This window comes from Gymnoscopelus braueri (assembly GCF_963280865.1).
Source record: "Gymnoscopelus braueri genome assembly, chromosome: 9".
NCBI classification, from domain to species: domain Eukaryota; kingdom Metazoa; phylum Chordata; class Actinopteri; order Myctophiformes; family Myctophidae; genus Gymnoscopelus; species Gymnoscopelus braueri.
Window position 1 is genome coordinate 30120479 of NC_137610.1, and position 15382 is coordinate 30135860.

Below are 15382 nucleotides of genomic sequence, written 5' to 3' on the forward strand. Positions count from 1 at the left end.
CCCATGTTTGGCCAGTAGGGTGTAAATAGGACGTGTGTTTGAATCAGTGGCTCTTCTGTTCACGCCGGGAGTCTGGAGGCCGAAGTGATGCGTTCAGCTCCCCTGGCTAACGGCACCTCAAGCCCAGACAGAGTGGCGCGTGTCAGATACTGTATTAACAGTACCAGCGTGATATACAGTAGTCGTTTTGTATGAGTCGCTACCTTCTCACCTCTCTGCCCTGGCATTCCCATAAGAACTCCATATTTCAACTTTTGAGAGATTTTTCCCCCAGTAAACTGATGCCCTACTTCGTCATTCTACAGTGTCACACAAAAGTAGCAAAAATAGCCGAAGCTTTTTGCTAATTTGGGAAAAAAAGAAAGGTTACGTGAAAGTGGTTAAGTCTGGCTGTGTTTTATAAATACTGAACTGAGGGGGGAAATAAGACTAATAACTGCACAGGTTCTTTTCCCCCATTTTCTGATAAGTAATTATTTTATGAAATGTAGCATACATTGGAAAAAATAAATTTTAACGTATATTTATTAAATTGTAAAAAAAAAAAAAAAAGATAAGAAAAAGGAAATGTTTACAAACTAAATCGTGTTTCTGCATTCAGAAAGGTGGTTAGTTTTACTTTTAATACAATGACATTACACTGAATAACACACACTCACACACCTTCACAAATTACTACATCCACCTTTCATGAACAGGAAAGAGTAATATAATACATGAAATCAATCCGTTTTATGCTCTGTGCCCTCATATGCATAAAGTATTGTGATTTTGACCGTCTGGTTTCACTACTACAGTAGAGCTAATCATAATGTAGAAACAAACACAACATTTAGCTCTCCCTCAAAAGTTCAAGATTGCCTGAGTTATCCTTATACATCACACAGATGGCCACAGAACATCAAGAAAGACAGTCAGAATGTCTAACACAGTGGTAAGATTTTCCTGTCTGAACACCTTCCCTGAAACTTAATCACCTGTGTATACTCAAACTAATGGCATTAATAGAGGTGTTGTACCAGTGCTGGTGCATTAGTAAAAAATGGCTCATACAGAAATCATCTAGCAGTCGCTGACACTCACTGCCAACGGCATTTTTATCAAAGTCTAAAATTATTTGAAGAGAACTGGAAGGGATACTTTAGTTGGAAACAGTAGACCACAAAGTCAACTTTGCATAACCTCATTCCGAGGGTGTTAGAGATTAGATTGATGAGTATTGACTTTTTATCCTTACATTTAAAGATATGCTGTACACAGTTACACACAGATATAAACAGCTCAAATATGTTATCTGGTAATAACATTCACTACACGTAAAGTACATAAAAAACACAGTCTTCATGGAAGTTGAAAAACATCAACCAGAATGATTCAAAACTCAAAGTAGTTGCTTCACAGATAACCAAAATGCCTAAAGCTTAATTAACTCACTTTAGTTGGCCTAACCTGGTAAACCTAACACTGGCCTCTTGAATAAAGCTTTAAAGAATTGAAAAGACATTAATTCAAATGAGTCATTAGCTAGGAGACAAGATCATCAGAGAATCCGTTTTAATGTCACATCACAGGTTTACAGGTGAAAATCAGAGAGTGAAATTCATGTTTGTGCAAGCTCCACAATTTCGTTGTTTTCAGGAAAGAAAGACAAAAACAACAACAATGAAATGATGGAGCTTGTACAAAAATTAATTTCACCATCTGATTTACACCTGTAAACCTGTGATGTGACAATAAAACTCTCTGACTCTTGCTGAACTGGCTGAACTGGCAAAGTTGCCAATGCCAAGTTGGATCCAGGATACACCTAACACTAGCCATCAGCATACCTCTTCAAATCAGTGTTCTGTAGCAAAAGGCTGGCTAGGTCTGTTCCACATCTTCACCAATGTTCAACACAAATTCTAATGGTAGCAGTAGACGCCAAATTTCTGGTTCTGAGGTGGGAAACCAACGGTCCGTACCCCCGGCTCCAACGACCCACAGTTAGCCCGAGCACTGGCGATGGGATAACGGACGCTCCCGTCAGCCAACCAACCGGCATCACAGCGGTCCAACCCCATCAGCCTCCAGGCGGCATAGAGCTGACCCACTTTAGCAATATGGCTTCCCTCATTAGCGCAAGCCTGACCTGCCTCCGTGAAGTTTAGCTTGGATGGGTGTTTTAAGAAGTACACAGTCCCTGAGGCAGAAGACAAAAGGGTACACGAAAAAAAACTGTAAATAATTGACAGTGGCAGTTTCAATTAGGAAAACTTTGTTCTTGGTTGACAAAACAGCACTTTAAGAGACAGGGTCCTCTATTTTTAAATGTCTTGATGTAGAGACAGAAGTTTGAGTAATGATATAATATTAGATGTAAAGAGTTATGGAAATAGATTTTCAGATGGAAATTATAATGATTGGAATGTTTATGTTATATTGTTATGATACTGTATAATCATTCACAAACACCCACCCACCCCCACACACACACACACACACACGCACGCACGCACGCACACACACGCACACACACACACACGCACACGCACGCACGCACACACACACACACACACACACACACACACACACACACACACACACACACACACACACACACACACACACACACACACACACGCACGCACGCACGCACGCACGCACGCACGCACGCACACACACACTGACCCTTGATAGAGGCAGAGAAGCAGAAAGCATCAAAGCGATGTAGGAGTCGATGGCGTTGCCCGTAACTCCTCAGACCAGGGGCCAAATCCACGCCCCCGCAGCCCTCCCGCGGTGTGGTGATTGGATACTGCACCGTGCCATCAGCCAACCAGCCGGCATTACACCAGTCTAGCCCCTCCTCCCAGGCAGAGAACAGCTGCTCGAATGTGGCCAGCTTGGCGTCCTGTTCCTCACACACCTGCTGGGCCGCCAGGAAGTTGAAGTGATAGCGTCCTTCCTGAGAAAAGTAGGGAAATACCACCCCTGTAGAGCGGAGGGAGAGACTGTAAGTGATTAATACATACAGTATTTGTATGGCCTTGTGGTGAAATGGTGACCCAATACCTCCCTGCTTGGCAGTCAGTATCAAGGGTTGGATTTGGGGTAAGTCCCTGGGACATACTAGCGTCGTGTCCAGGCGGTGTACTTGTCAAGCCGTATCACGCTACAGAAACAGGAGATAAGTTCCTGCCCTATGGGCCACATGGCTCAGGAATTAAGATTCCCAAGGCTACTTACGTACTTACTTCCAATTGTCATTCATCATTGTTAAGGCCACTTAAACCCTATATACTTAATTGACCGGAGTCAACCATGGGTCTAGTATACTGTACTAGGCCCCCCTCCTTTTTTACAAGGCAATCTACAACGACGCACTGTGAGCGTGTAGATCGGCTATTTTTGCCGAATGTTCACCCCAGAATAGGGATGCTAGGGTGTCATGTGGTTACATTTATGGCATGTCCATGAGGAACACACCTGCTCAGAATATGTGGCAGGGTTGTGCATACATTTGTCCCACTTTTGCAATGGAGAAACTTATCTCAACTGATTTATCCACTTGACCTGTCAAATCACAAACCCTTTCCTCGCACACTCCTGTCTCCTCTCTGACACACCTCACCCAATGATGCTACTTCCATCCACACACAAACACACCCACACCCACCCACACCCACTCACCCACACACACAAACAATCCTCTCTCCACTCATCCACCAAACCATCTAAGAACACACACAAATGCATACAGTAGATAGACACATAAACACCATGCCACACCCCACACCTCGCATCTCCAGCTCCACAGTAACACTCTCATCCTCCAGTCCATCGATGACCTCACAGCGGTACCGCCCAGTGTCGTTGACATTCAGCTCGTTGATCACCAGCGACATGTCGCCCGGCGTCGACCGGCGCAGACGCACGCGACCCCGGAAATCGCCATAGCTGCGATGTCGGTTGCCCATGGCCACCATCACATCGGTCTCCTTGGTGAGGCCCGAGGGGATGTGTTCGTTGTCCATTGATTGTCCATTGATGGCGTTGGAGGGAAGCCAGGACCACTTGACACGGGTCCTGCGGGGAGCGTGGAGCTCGGGCTCGTAGCGGTAGTGGCAGGGCAATGTGACACTGCTCCCTCTGGTGGCCGAGACGGATGGCTCCGGGGACTCCACGTGAAGACGCACCCCGTTAAAGTAGACTGGAGAGGGAACAAAAGTCAGAGTTGAGAGGATACAGTAATAGATTTATCAGATGAAAAGGCTGAATTAAAGAGGTAAAATCAAATCAGAGCACAGATTGTCACACTGTAACCAGCTGGATTCACCCAGGTCTCATGCATGGAAACCCAAACACATTTTGGGCTTTTGGGGCTACAGATTATTCTGCTACCAAAGCAGGACCAGTTAGTTTTTACATTAATATTAACACATTGAGCTGGCATTGACAGAGTGACTTGCAGTAGATGCAGCAGTAGAACAGTAGACTAACTTCCCAGATACCAGTAATCAACAGTAAACAGAACCAGGCTCAGAGCTGCTATAAAAAGACACATGGATCCAAACTCTGAAAAGAGCTAGATGATGGCAGTCAGAAAATTGTGCTTTTCAAAATACAGGCTGCATAAGGGTAATGGTTGCTACTTGCTACTGTGACTTACTTGACTTAAACCCTTTTGCTCATTGGGGAGCAGAGGTCATTTATGAATTTCCTCCAGCTGGCACTCATCCCATATTAAAAAAGGTTATGTATTGTCCCAATATAGACATACACATACATACATGTGCACACATTTTCTCTCTTGTTCATTTTGGATATAAGACATCTCTCTCTCTCTCTCGCTCTCTCTCTCTCTCTCTCTCTCTCTCTCTCTCTCACACTCACACTCACACTCACACACACACACACACACACACGCACGCACGCACGCACGCACGCACACGCACACGCACACGCACACGCACACACACACACACACACACACACACACATTTAAAAGAACTGAGAGTTGCAGCAGACCTGCAGTTGTATGGGAGTTTGTTCCAGATATGTTGCATAAAAATCTGAAAGATGCTTCTCTACGTTTAGTTCTGATACTGCAGACTTTTCCCAGATGACCTGGGAGGTCTGGATAGTCAGAAATGTATTTTGGCTCTAAATAATTCAATGCTATATAAACCAACAGCAGTATTTTGAAAAAAATTATTTGACAGACAGGGAGCCAGTGTAAAGATCTAAGAACTATAGTGATATGCTCCACTTCCTTGGTACTAGTAGGAACTCGAGCAGCAGCAGCGTTCTGAATCACCTGCAGTCATATGATAGTTTTAGTTTTTTAGGGAGACCTGTAAAGACAGTGTTACAGAGTCTCAGTCTACACTGAAGATGAACACATTGGACCGGTTGTGTGAGTAAGCGGACAGAAATGTCTGTCTGCCTGTAGGTAGAATAGAACAGCAGCTGGCTCACACCTGTGTTTTCATATACACACACAACCATGAGCAGAGTAGTATGGCACACACACACACACACACACACACACACACACACACACACACACACACACACACACACACACACACACACACACACACACACACACACACACACACACACACACACACACACACACACACGCCTGCAGAGTTCTCACTCACTCACTCACTCACTCACTCACACACATGACATGCAGTCATGAGATCACACTTCAAAGACACATGAATAGCCAAAACATCCCCAACACACAAAACACAAACGCACGCGCACGCACGCGCGCGCACACACACACACACACACACACACACACACACACACACACACACACACACACACACACACACACACACACACACAGACACTTACTCTCTCCGTTGCCGTTGCGGTTGTTGCTGATGTCCTGGTAATAGAAGCCGTTGCTGTATGCTGGGACTCCTTGGCTGCTGGAGGGCAGCATGAAGTACAGACACGCGGCCAGCAGAGGGCGCAGTAGACCGAGCATCATGGTGGTTCTGTGAAGCTCTGACACTGTTCTACTGCTGCTGGACATAAACATCATGGAGGAGATAAAAGACAAGTATTATTAGACACAGAGCAGACTCAGCACTGCAGAGAAGAAGGTTTGAGTGTAATTTAAATCTTAATTTAGACGCACTTTATCTTTACTAGCACTGAAACATCTCCAGAAGATGCAAGTGAGCTGAGCTCCAAGTGATATGATATGCCCAGTGGTGGGAAAAGTACTCACATTTCTTACTTAAGTAAAAGTATCAATACTGCAAGTAAAAGTCTGGAATTCAAAATTGACTTGAGTAAAAGTATACAAGTATTGGCAATGGCATCAAAATGTACTTAAAGTACCAAAAGTAAAAGTACTCATTATGCAGAAGGTCCCATTTCACAAGTTTTCAAATGTATAAAATGTATTAAAGTCTTTTGAAAATAGCAGATCTACAAGCTCACAGATCTACAAGCTCACAAATGCATCACATCGCAATGCAATGTGAGCTTTAGATAGGCTATTTTCAAATGGCCGAAATGTCTATAGGGCTGAAGTGGTTAATGTGTGTTTTGTAAAAAATAATCTAAATCTACAAAGTAACTAGTAACTAAAGCTGTCAAATAATTCTAGTGGACTAAAAGTACAATATTTGCCTCTGAGATGTAGTGGAGTAGAAGAAAAAGTATAGAAAATTGGAAACACTGAAGAAAGTAAAAAATACCTCTAAATTGAGTACTTAAGTAAATGTCCATAGTAACTTTACACCATGGGTTTACTGTTTGAGTATCATTTAAGTCTTAATTTAGATGCACATTATCTTTTCTAGAACTGAAACATCTCCAGAAATGTGTGCATGTGAGTGATCGAGCAGCTCCAAGTGTCATAATATTATGATATGCCTCCTGTTGTTGCTTTGATAAATAGCGCTGGTCATTCTTAAAGTGACATCACCTTGGTAGCAGTGGCACCATCAACAGAACACGTCATGATCAGAAGACAGGTTAACACAATTCATTTTGGTTCCAATCTCCAAAATGATCATTTCAAACATAATAGAGCAGGGGGGAGAAAACTTCAAAGCAATTTCATTTGTTTCATTGGAATTAGATGTAGCTTCATTACCAAATCAAAGGGCTAAATTAAACCAAAAATACGTCGAAGGAAAGTTAAATTACTCTAGGAACTTTAAATCATTTAATTTAATTGTAAAACGCACTTAATGGGGAAAATGAATGATCTAGCATTTTGGTGGTCAAACCAATGAATACAGTTCTGTGATGATTTGTAAAGAAAACAAACGTTTCGGATATTTTTACTACGCCAGAATACTAAATCAAATTTTAGCCCTGTTTTCATTCTCATTTGTTTAATGCGCATATAACTGTTATCATCCCCTCAGCTGAAAGAGTCTCAATAAGTCCACACGCACACACACAATAAGTCATTATTAGAGGTATAACTCACGGATATACGCTGTGATCTCCGCCCCGCGTCGCTTTAATTCATGATGTGTTTGTGTCTGATGAGAAGATGAGAGAAACCTCCTCATCGAGAACTATCTGGGCGAGTCAGAGCTGGAGTGACGTCACCGCTCCGAGGCATCCCTTCTGAAGTGACAGTCGTAAAAGTGACGTCACACAGTTTATTCAACGTAAACACCATGTGGTGGAAAGCAACTTAAAGTACATTTACTCAAGTGCTGTCCTAAAGTACACATTTGAGGAATTTCTACTTCATTGGATTATTTTACATTTTGAGTACTTTTACTTCTACTTCTGCTATTGTAGCCTACTTTAACTCCACTACATTTAGTTACTAGTTACTTTGTAGATTTTGATTGTTACAAAACATGCATTAACCACTTTATCCCTATATACTTCGGCTATTTGAAAATAGCTGATCTACAAGCTCACAATGTGTCAAAGCAACGTGTTGTGAGCTTGTAGATCAGATATTTTCAAAATATTTGTATACATTTTGAACACTTGTGAAATGGGACATTCTGCATAATGAGTACTTTTACTTTTGGTGCTTTAAGTACATTTTAATGCCAATACTTTTGTACTTTTACTCAAGTACATTTTTAATACCGGACTTTAACCTGTAACAGAGTATTTCTGCATTGCAGTATTGATACTTTTACTTAAGTCAATATTTGAGTACTTTTTCCACCACTGGTAAACACGTTTGGCATAAATACATTTGTGTACAGCACAGTGTGTCCGGCACAGTGTGTCCGGCACAGACAATTCAATATTGTTTTGCTTCTTTTCACAAAAATGCAATGAGAAGTTCTGTTGTTAATATTCTACAACTCAGGTGCATTTTTATGACTGCTTTAGAGCTGATGCAATCACCACCATGGCCTCACTGTGACCTCTATCATTCTAAAACACAATTCATCTGAGATTTAGAATTCAGAACTTGTGGAATTATTTTTGAAATAATGTTATTAATTATGGTTCACATAAGACTTGAAATCAAGTGTGCAAATAGTGAAGAGTGAAAGAAAAAAATAACAATTAGCCTTCTGTAGCCTATAGTAAATTTGTCTGCAGCATAACTGAAACTATAGGTTACTGAATGAATAAATTCAATGGATCAAGCTGTGGTATTTGATGTCTTTGTACTTTTACTATTTTGAATGCAGGACAGAGTATTTCTACATTGTGGTGTTGCTTCAAAAACAAAATCTGTGTATCTCTTCCATCACTGTCTATGATGGATAACAATCTATAATGGCAGCAATGAACTTCAATAACCAGACTGCTAACATTAGAAGCAACTGGGATCCAACTAGAGGAACTGGGATCAGTCCACTGTGGAACGTCATGTTAGATGTTCATGGATTCAGTGTTTATACTGATAACGTTATGCAGTTGAAGGTTCTAAAATACCGACCGACCGACCGACCGACCGACCGACCGTATGGAAAATATGTACTATCAATCTACAGTGCACAATTACAAATATATTAATCTATCAACAGTAAAACATCTGCAGTTAGCATATAAGTAAGCAGGCATCAAATTATGATACCATGGGCAAAGCGCCAGTCATGATATTAATATTAAAGACAGAACAGCATATCATTCACCATCTAAGTAATAGGCCTAGAGCATTTCTGGAAAGAAAATTTTATACCAAATTCCATTTGACTTCCAGCAAGCCTGCTGTGAGAGTCAGGGGTTAACTGTGCCAGTATGTGTATTTCTGGTATGTTAAGACTTATTAAGCATATTCCACTGCCTGGCCTCAAATAACACTGTCAATATTACTGCACCAACTCATATTACAGCCAGGAGCTGAAAGAACAGCAGTTCAGCTGGAAAAGTGCAGACAATACCATGTTTCTACTGGGGCCAACCCCAACACACACACACACACACACACACACACGCACATGCGCACACGCACACGCACACGCACAGCACACACACACACACACACACACACACACACACACACACACACACACACACACACACACACACACACACACACACACACACACACACACACACACAATGAAGGGTTTATTTAATTAACTACGAATCTGTTTTCAGTGACTGCAATAAGTACTAGCCCGCTGTCTGTCTGTCTGTCTGTCTGTCTATCTGGCATGATGAGGGGATAACATGTAGGCCGTAGCCCTTGTATGAATATTCACACACACACACACACACACACACACACACACACACACATGCATGGTAATTTGTATGGTTGTGTACACACATGAATAGTGTGCAGTGGTGACTCGCCATTCTCATACACTAGTTATTACACACATATTTATACACACTCTATTTCTGTCACACACTCAACACTGCATTTACCGTTTACACAGACACAATACCCTCACTCTGCCTTCCTGTCTCCTGATATGAACATAAACACAACACAGCTCCATGTTCCTCGCTGTCTCTCTCTCTCTCTCTCTCTCTCTCTCTCTCTCTCTTCACACACACACACACACACACACACACACACACACACACACACACACACACACACACACACACACACACACACACACACACACACACACACACACACACACACACACACACACACACACACACACACACACACACACACACACTGTGCTCACCTCCACCTCCCCAGAAGACCCAGCACCACAAAGTGTCCGGTCACGCAGCAGAGCCCGTCCGTGAGAGTGTATTTCAGATTCAGTTCCTGTGTGGGCGACCCTCTGTTATTCTGCAGTCTGACAGACAGCTGACACACACACAGACACACACACACACACACACCAACCCACTACCCAACAATGGGATGAGAGGGGGGTGGAGGAGGAAAGGAAAAAGCTGCCTGGAGCCCTCGGAAAATAGCCAGGTTGTCAGCAGCTTACCCCAGATCAGCTGATAACGGATGCTCATCCAGGAATGTTCCACAAAGACATTTTTAGTAGGTATTTTTGCTGCTTCCCTTTTTTATGACCAGTGGTGGAATGTAATACATTTACTCAAGTACTGTAACTTAATTACAATTTAGAGGCACTTCTTTTTTGATAATTTATACCTCTACCCCTCTACATCTCAGAGGCAAATATTTCACTTTTTACCCCACTACAATTATGCTTTAGTTTGGTTACATTGCGTATTTAGATTCTTAACAACACAAAACATACATTAAAGCTAGACAACTTTGCACTTTCCTCTTCTACCCCGGATTTGAACCCGGTTTCCTGCTATTGAGCTAATAGAGCCTGCCTGCTTGCTCAGGGGATTCATAGAATCTTGACCATCAGATTTTTTGTCAGATCCTGTGTGTCTAGGTGAGACATGACCTTTGACATGATCTAAATCAGTGGTTCCCACCCATTTGTGAGTCACGAGTAAATATCCCCTTTATTTTTTTCATTTCCTACATTTTGTTTTTAAGTATTTAAAAAAGATGTATATCTTTCCCCAAAAATAAAACAAATTTTTTTTTCTAAATAAGTTTATGAATAAATGCCAAAAATCGAAGAAATTCCATAAATTAGAAAACGAATGGTTAAGTAGTGAAAATAGCTGATCAACAAGCACACAACGCCTCGCATCGCGTTGTGAGCTTGTAGATCTGCTACTGTATTTTCACTATATGAGTCACAGGGAGACAAATTACTCTCGAGTTAAAAAGTCATGGGAACCACAGATCTAAATGTCTCAATAGAAGAGCGGGAAGACAAAATACAAACACCCCAATTGTATAAGTTACATTGTATTAACATACTCTACCACACAGATTGGACAAAATTAAATTGTATTCATTAAAATAATTCACATAGTGTCGCTTGACATGATTATGTATTATTACAGGTTAATCTACCCAGCAGCAAATAAAGTAATTTAAAACAGTCCCAACTTTATCAGCTGCAATATTAAAGTGATAAACCCATTTAGAGTCCAATAATGTGATTGTGAAATGGGCCATACTGCGTAATGAACTTTAGCTGTGGTACTTTTTGTACTTTTACTATTTTGAATGCAGGACAGAGTCTACATTGTGGTGTTGCTTCAAAAACAAAATCTGTGTATCTCTTCCATCACTGTCTATGATGGATAACAATCTATAACGGCAGCAATGAACTTCAACAACCAGACTGCTAACATTAGAAGCAACTAGTAAGAAATGCAAAGGTCAAGGGTCAAAGTCCCATAATGAGCTTGAATGACAGAGAGGAACTGGGATCAGTCCACTGTGGAACGTCATGTTAGATGTTCATGGATTCAGTGTTTATAATGACAACGTTATACAGTTGAAGGTTCTAAAATACATCCTGGGTTGGTTTAAAATGATACCGTTATGCAGTTGAAGGTTCTAAAATACATCCTGGGTTGGTTTAAAATGATACCGTTATGCAGTTGAAGGTTCTAAAATACATCCTGGGTTGGTTTAAAATGATACCGTTATGCAGTTGAAGGTTCTAAAATACATCCTGGGTTGGTTTAAAATGATACCGTTATGCAGTTGAAGGTTCTAAAATACATCCTGGGTTGGTTTAAAATGATACCGTTATGCAGTTGAAGGTTCTAAAATACATCCTGGGTTGGTTTAAAATGATACCGTTATGCAGTTGAAGGTTCTAAAATACATCCTGGGTTGGTTTAAAATGATACCGTTATGCAGTTGAAGGTTCTAAAATACATCCTGGGTTGGTTTAAAATGATACCGTTATGCAGTTGAAGGTTCTAAAATACAACTTTTGAACACTACATGTAAGTAATACATGTAACATTTTCAGTTGAATATCATGTTTTGGAACAAAGTGGAAGTCAGAGTGCTCAACAAAACTCTACAATGTCAAATATCCCGTTCATCCTCTCTCTCTCTCTCTCTCTCTCTCTCTCTCTCTCTCTCTCTCTCTCTCTCTCTCTCTCTCTTCCTCTTGATGTTCTTATCTTCTACAGGCTCTTTACTTCCTCGCTACCCTCACCCCTCACCCCTCAACACACACACACACACACGCGCGCACGCACGCACACGCATGCACGCACTCGCTCGCGCACACACACACAACACCCCTCTTTCCTTCCCTAAAGAACCTCTGCGAGCTCCATTCCTTCTGCTCTTCTACAAGGGCAAATATTTAGGATGTATACCTTCTCATCTGAAATCGTGTTTAAAATGTGTTGTGATGTTTGGCTACCTGTGGTCACATTTGTTGATTTAACCAAATTCACATCACAATGTGGGCATGTCTATAGGTAAAAAAATATATATGAATAAAATAGTTTTATTTAAGTTTAATAAATCTTCAAAAAATGTGTATTAATTTATAAAACAAAAGTGCGACCAAGTGGTTAAAATCACTTAAAATCACTATTTTTCAACTAAAATGAAGGTTTAAGAAGTTTATCAGATGATCTCATTGGTTGTTAATCATAAACCTTTTGACTTTAAAATAATGTTGTAATCAAATGCAAATGATAAAATTCCTATCAAACACTTCTATTAGATTATTATGATTACTTATGGAAGAATATTCAATCCCCAAGAGAGAAAATCTCTCAGCAGCTTGACCTGGTCAAGCATTGCTAATAACTAACAGGACACTGATGCTATGATCTTATAGACAAAGAACTAGCATGAAACCTTCTTTTGGCTAATAAGAGGAGACTTGATTACAGCATTTGATTTGGACAATGGTCAAAAGAACAGGCTCAAAACAGGTAAAATGTCTCTTTAACCACTGTTACAACCCGGCCGAAAAATGGAGGAAAAAAATGAAACATACAAAAAGTATGGAGTGTGTAGGTCAGTAAAATCAGTGGTGTCAGCAAAAGGATGACCAATGTATGTGGAGTGTTGTAGAGTGTGTAAACTAAACCGGAACAAAAAGAAAGTGCTGTCATCTGGGGGAGAGAAAGGATTAAAATGGCGGGCACCCACTTTTTTTATAATACCCTGGGAGCACTGGCCAGGTGCTCCCAAAGCACCTAATTGGAACCCTTAGCCCAGCTAAACCCATGGGAAGAACACAGACAAGCGGAGTTTGACACCACTTAAACCCTAGTTGACCCAGACCCCTAGGCATCATGGGACTTCAGAGTTACAACAGGGTTAAATGTTTGCGAAATGTTTGTGTGGTGTATTTTTATTTATTTATCTATTTCAAAAAATGTTTTGAAATAAATAACATGAATACAACATATTATTAGCAACGTTAATGTGTAAACAAACCAACAAAAACAAACATTAATTTGCACAACACTGTGCTGTCAAATGCAAATGCAATTTAATGCACTTCAGGATACAATTGTACTTAATGCAGGCAAAACTAAATTCATGCTATTTTCTAGGGCATTACTACCTCAAATGGATCCAATATAGACAGGGTTGCTGAATACAAGTAACTTTGAATATGGCTTGATGACAAATTCACATTTAAATGCCACATAGACAATCTTGCCTGTAAACCAAAGCAAAAGATTGGCTTTCTTTACAGGAACAGAGCTAGTTTCCCAATGACATGTAGGAAAAGGGTTATTGAAACAATCTGTCTTGTGTTGGACTATGGAGATGTCAATTTATGGGAATGCTGCTCCTTCTGTTCTCAAGCCCTTGGATACAGTTTATCATTGTGGGTTGGCCTTCCTTGGCCGACAAGCGAAACAAACACTGGTACCTGTTTATTTTTAAGGCAATTGATGGGACTTTACCATTGTATATGAAATCTCTGCTGGATTGGAATCCTGCAACATATAGGACACGCTCCAGTGACTGGCTCAGACTAAAGGTCCCCAAAGTAAACACTGAACTGGGGAAAACAGCCGTTTGTTTTAGTGCCCCAACCACTTGGAATGACCTACAGCTTAAATTAAAGATCTGTTCTCCCATAACATATGGTCAATTTAAATCTTTGATTGCAGACCTACCCACAAGTGCCTGCAACTGCTTTTAAACTTGTGTTGTATCACACGATAGGGGAAAGTTTCTGTTTTGTTTAGTTTTATCATTGATGTGAACATTTATATGAAAATGAAATTGCACTGCATGTATCTCGACGACAATGTCTTTCGAGAATAAATAAAGGTTTGAATAAATGAATGAAAATGAAGCCATCAAAGTTGCAGCAGTACTTGGAGGCAATCCATAAGAAGAACCTATGGAATACTTCCAAGCTAGTCTCAAATCTCTCAATGGTTAACAGACATTGATGAGCTAAAGGTGAAAATGTCTTATGAAGGCTTTCAAAAAGTAAGTAAAGAAAAAAGGCTTGAATATGCAACACAATTTTATATATGTAGTGGTGGTCCCCGCTTTGTCTCTCAGCTAAAGTTGCTTGGCCTGCAAAACATTGAAAACCCCTGCCCCAGGGTTCTCACCCGTGGCACCCTCCTCTTTCCCTGTAGCCTACACCAAATCTCCTCACCGATCTACAAGCTCACAGCACCTAGCTAGCGTTGCAACGTGTTGCTTAGCTATTTTCGCTGAATGTTCGCCCAAAGATTAGGGATGCTAATAGGGCTCATGTGGTTAAGAAGACGTTTAAATTGTTATCAATGTTTCATTTTACTGGAGAGATTAATGATAAATAGGAGAGAAAGAAGGCCAAATAAAAAGATAAGGTTTACACTTCTATCATCTCTTTGACCCTGCAAACCCTCCACCCGTCTCTCCCCCCCAACCACTTACCTCCTCCTCTGTCTCTCTCATCAGCCATTATCTCCCAGTATGTTTGAAGAGCTCCCCCCTCAGATGAAAGCCTTTGGCCTGGGGCCCCAAATACCAGCCTGGCCTGTGAACGCTGGGGTGGAGGGCTGTAATTTCTGCTGCCTGCAGAACTCAGGACCTACATAGCCTGGACTGGACCAGACACCATGACAACACATGAAAGGAGAAGAGATGAGGGCCAGTGTGTATGTGTGTGTGTGTGTGTGT

The 15382-nt window shown here is 41.1% G+C and overlaps 1 protein-coding gene across 2 annotated transcripts; it reads right to left on the minus strand.

Annotated features, from left to right (window-relative positions):
- Window positions 1-509: 509 nt before the first annotated feature.
- Window positions 510-7557, minus strand: hapln3 (hyaluronan and proteoglycan link protein 3). 2 transcript variants are annotated; one of them, XM_080437071.1, is made up of 5 exons: window positions 7454-7557; window positions 5854-6026; window positions 3779-4192; window positions 2671-2973; window positions 510-2182 (listed from the first exon to the last, which is right to left on the minus strand). In XM_080437071.1, exons 2-5 carry the CDS (start codon window positions 5990-5992, stop codon window positions 1905-1907), a joined length of 1134 nt encoding a protein of 377 aa, XP_080293197.1. In that variant the 5' UTR covers window positions 5993-6026; window positions 7454-7557; the 3' UTR covers window positions 510-1904. The 2 variants fall into 2 exon arrangements, with proteins under 2 accessions (XP_080293197.1, XP_080293198.1); XM_080437072.1 differs by having other exon boundaries at window positions 5854-6029.
- Window positions 7558-15382: the final 7825 nt, after the last annotated feature.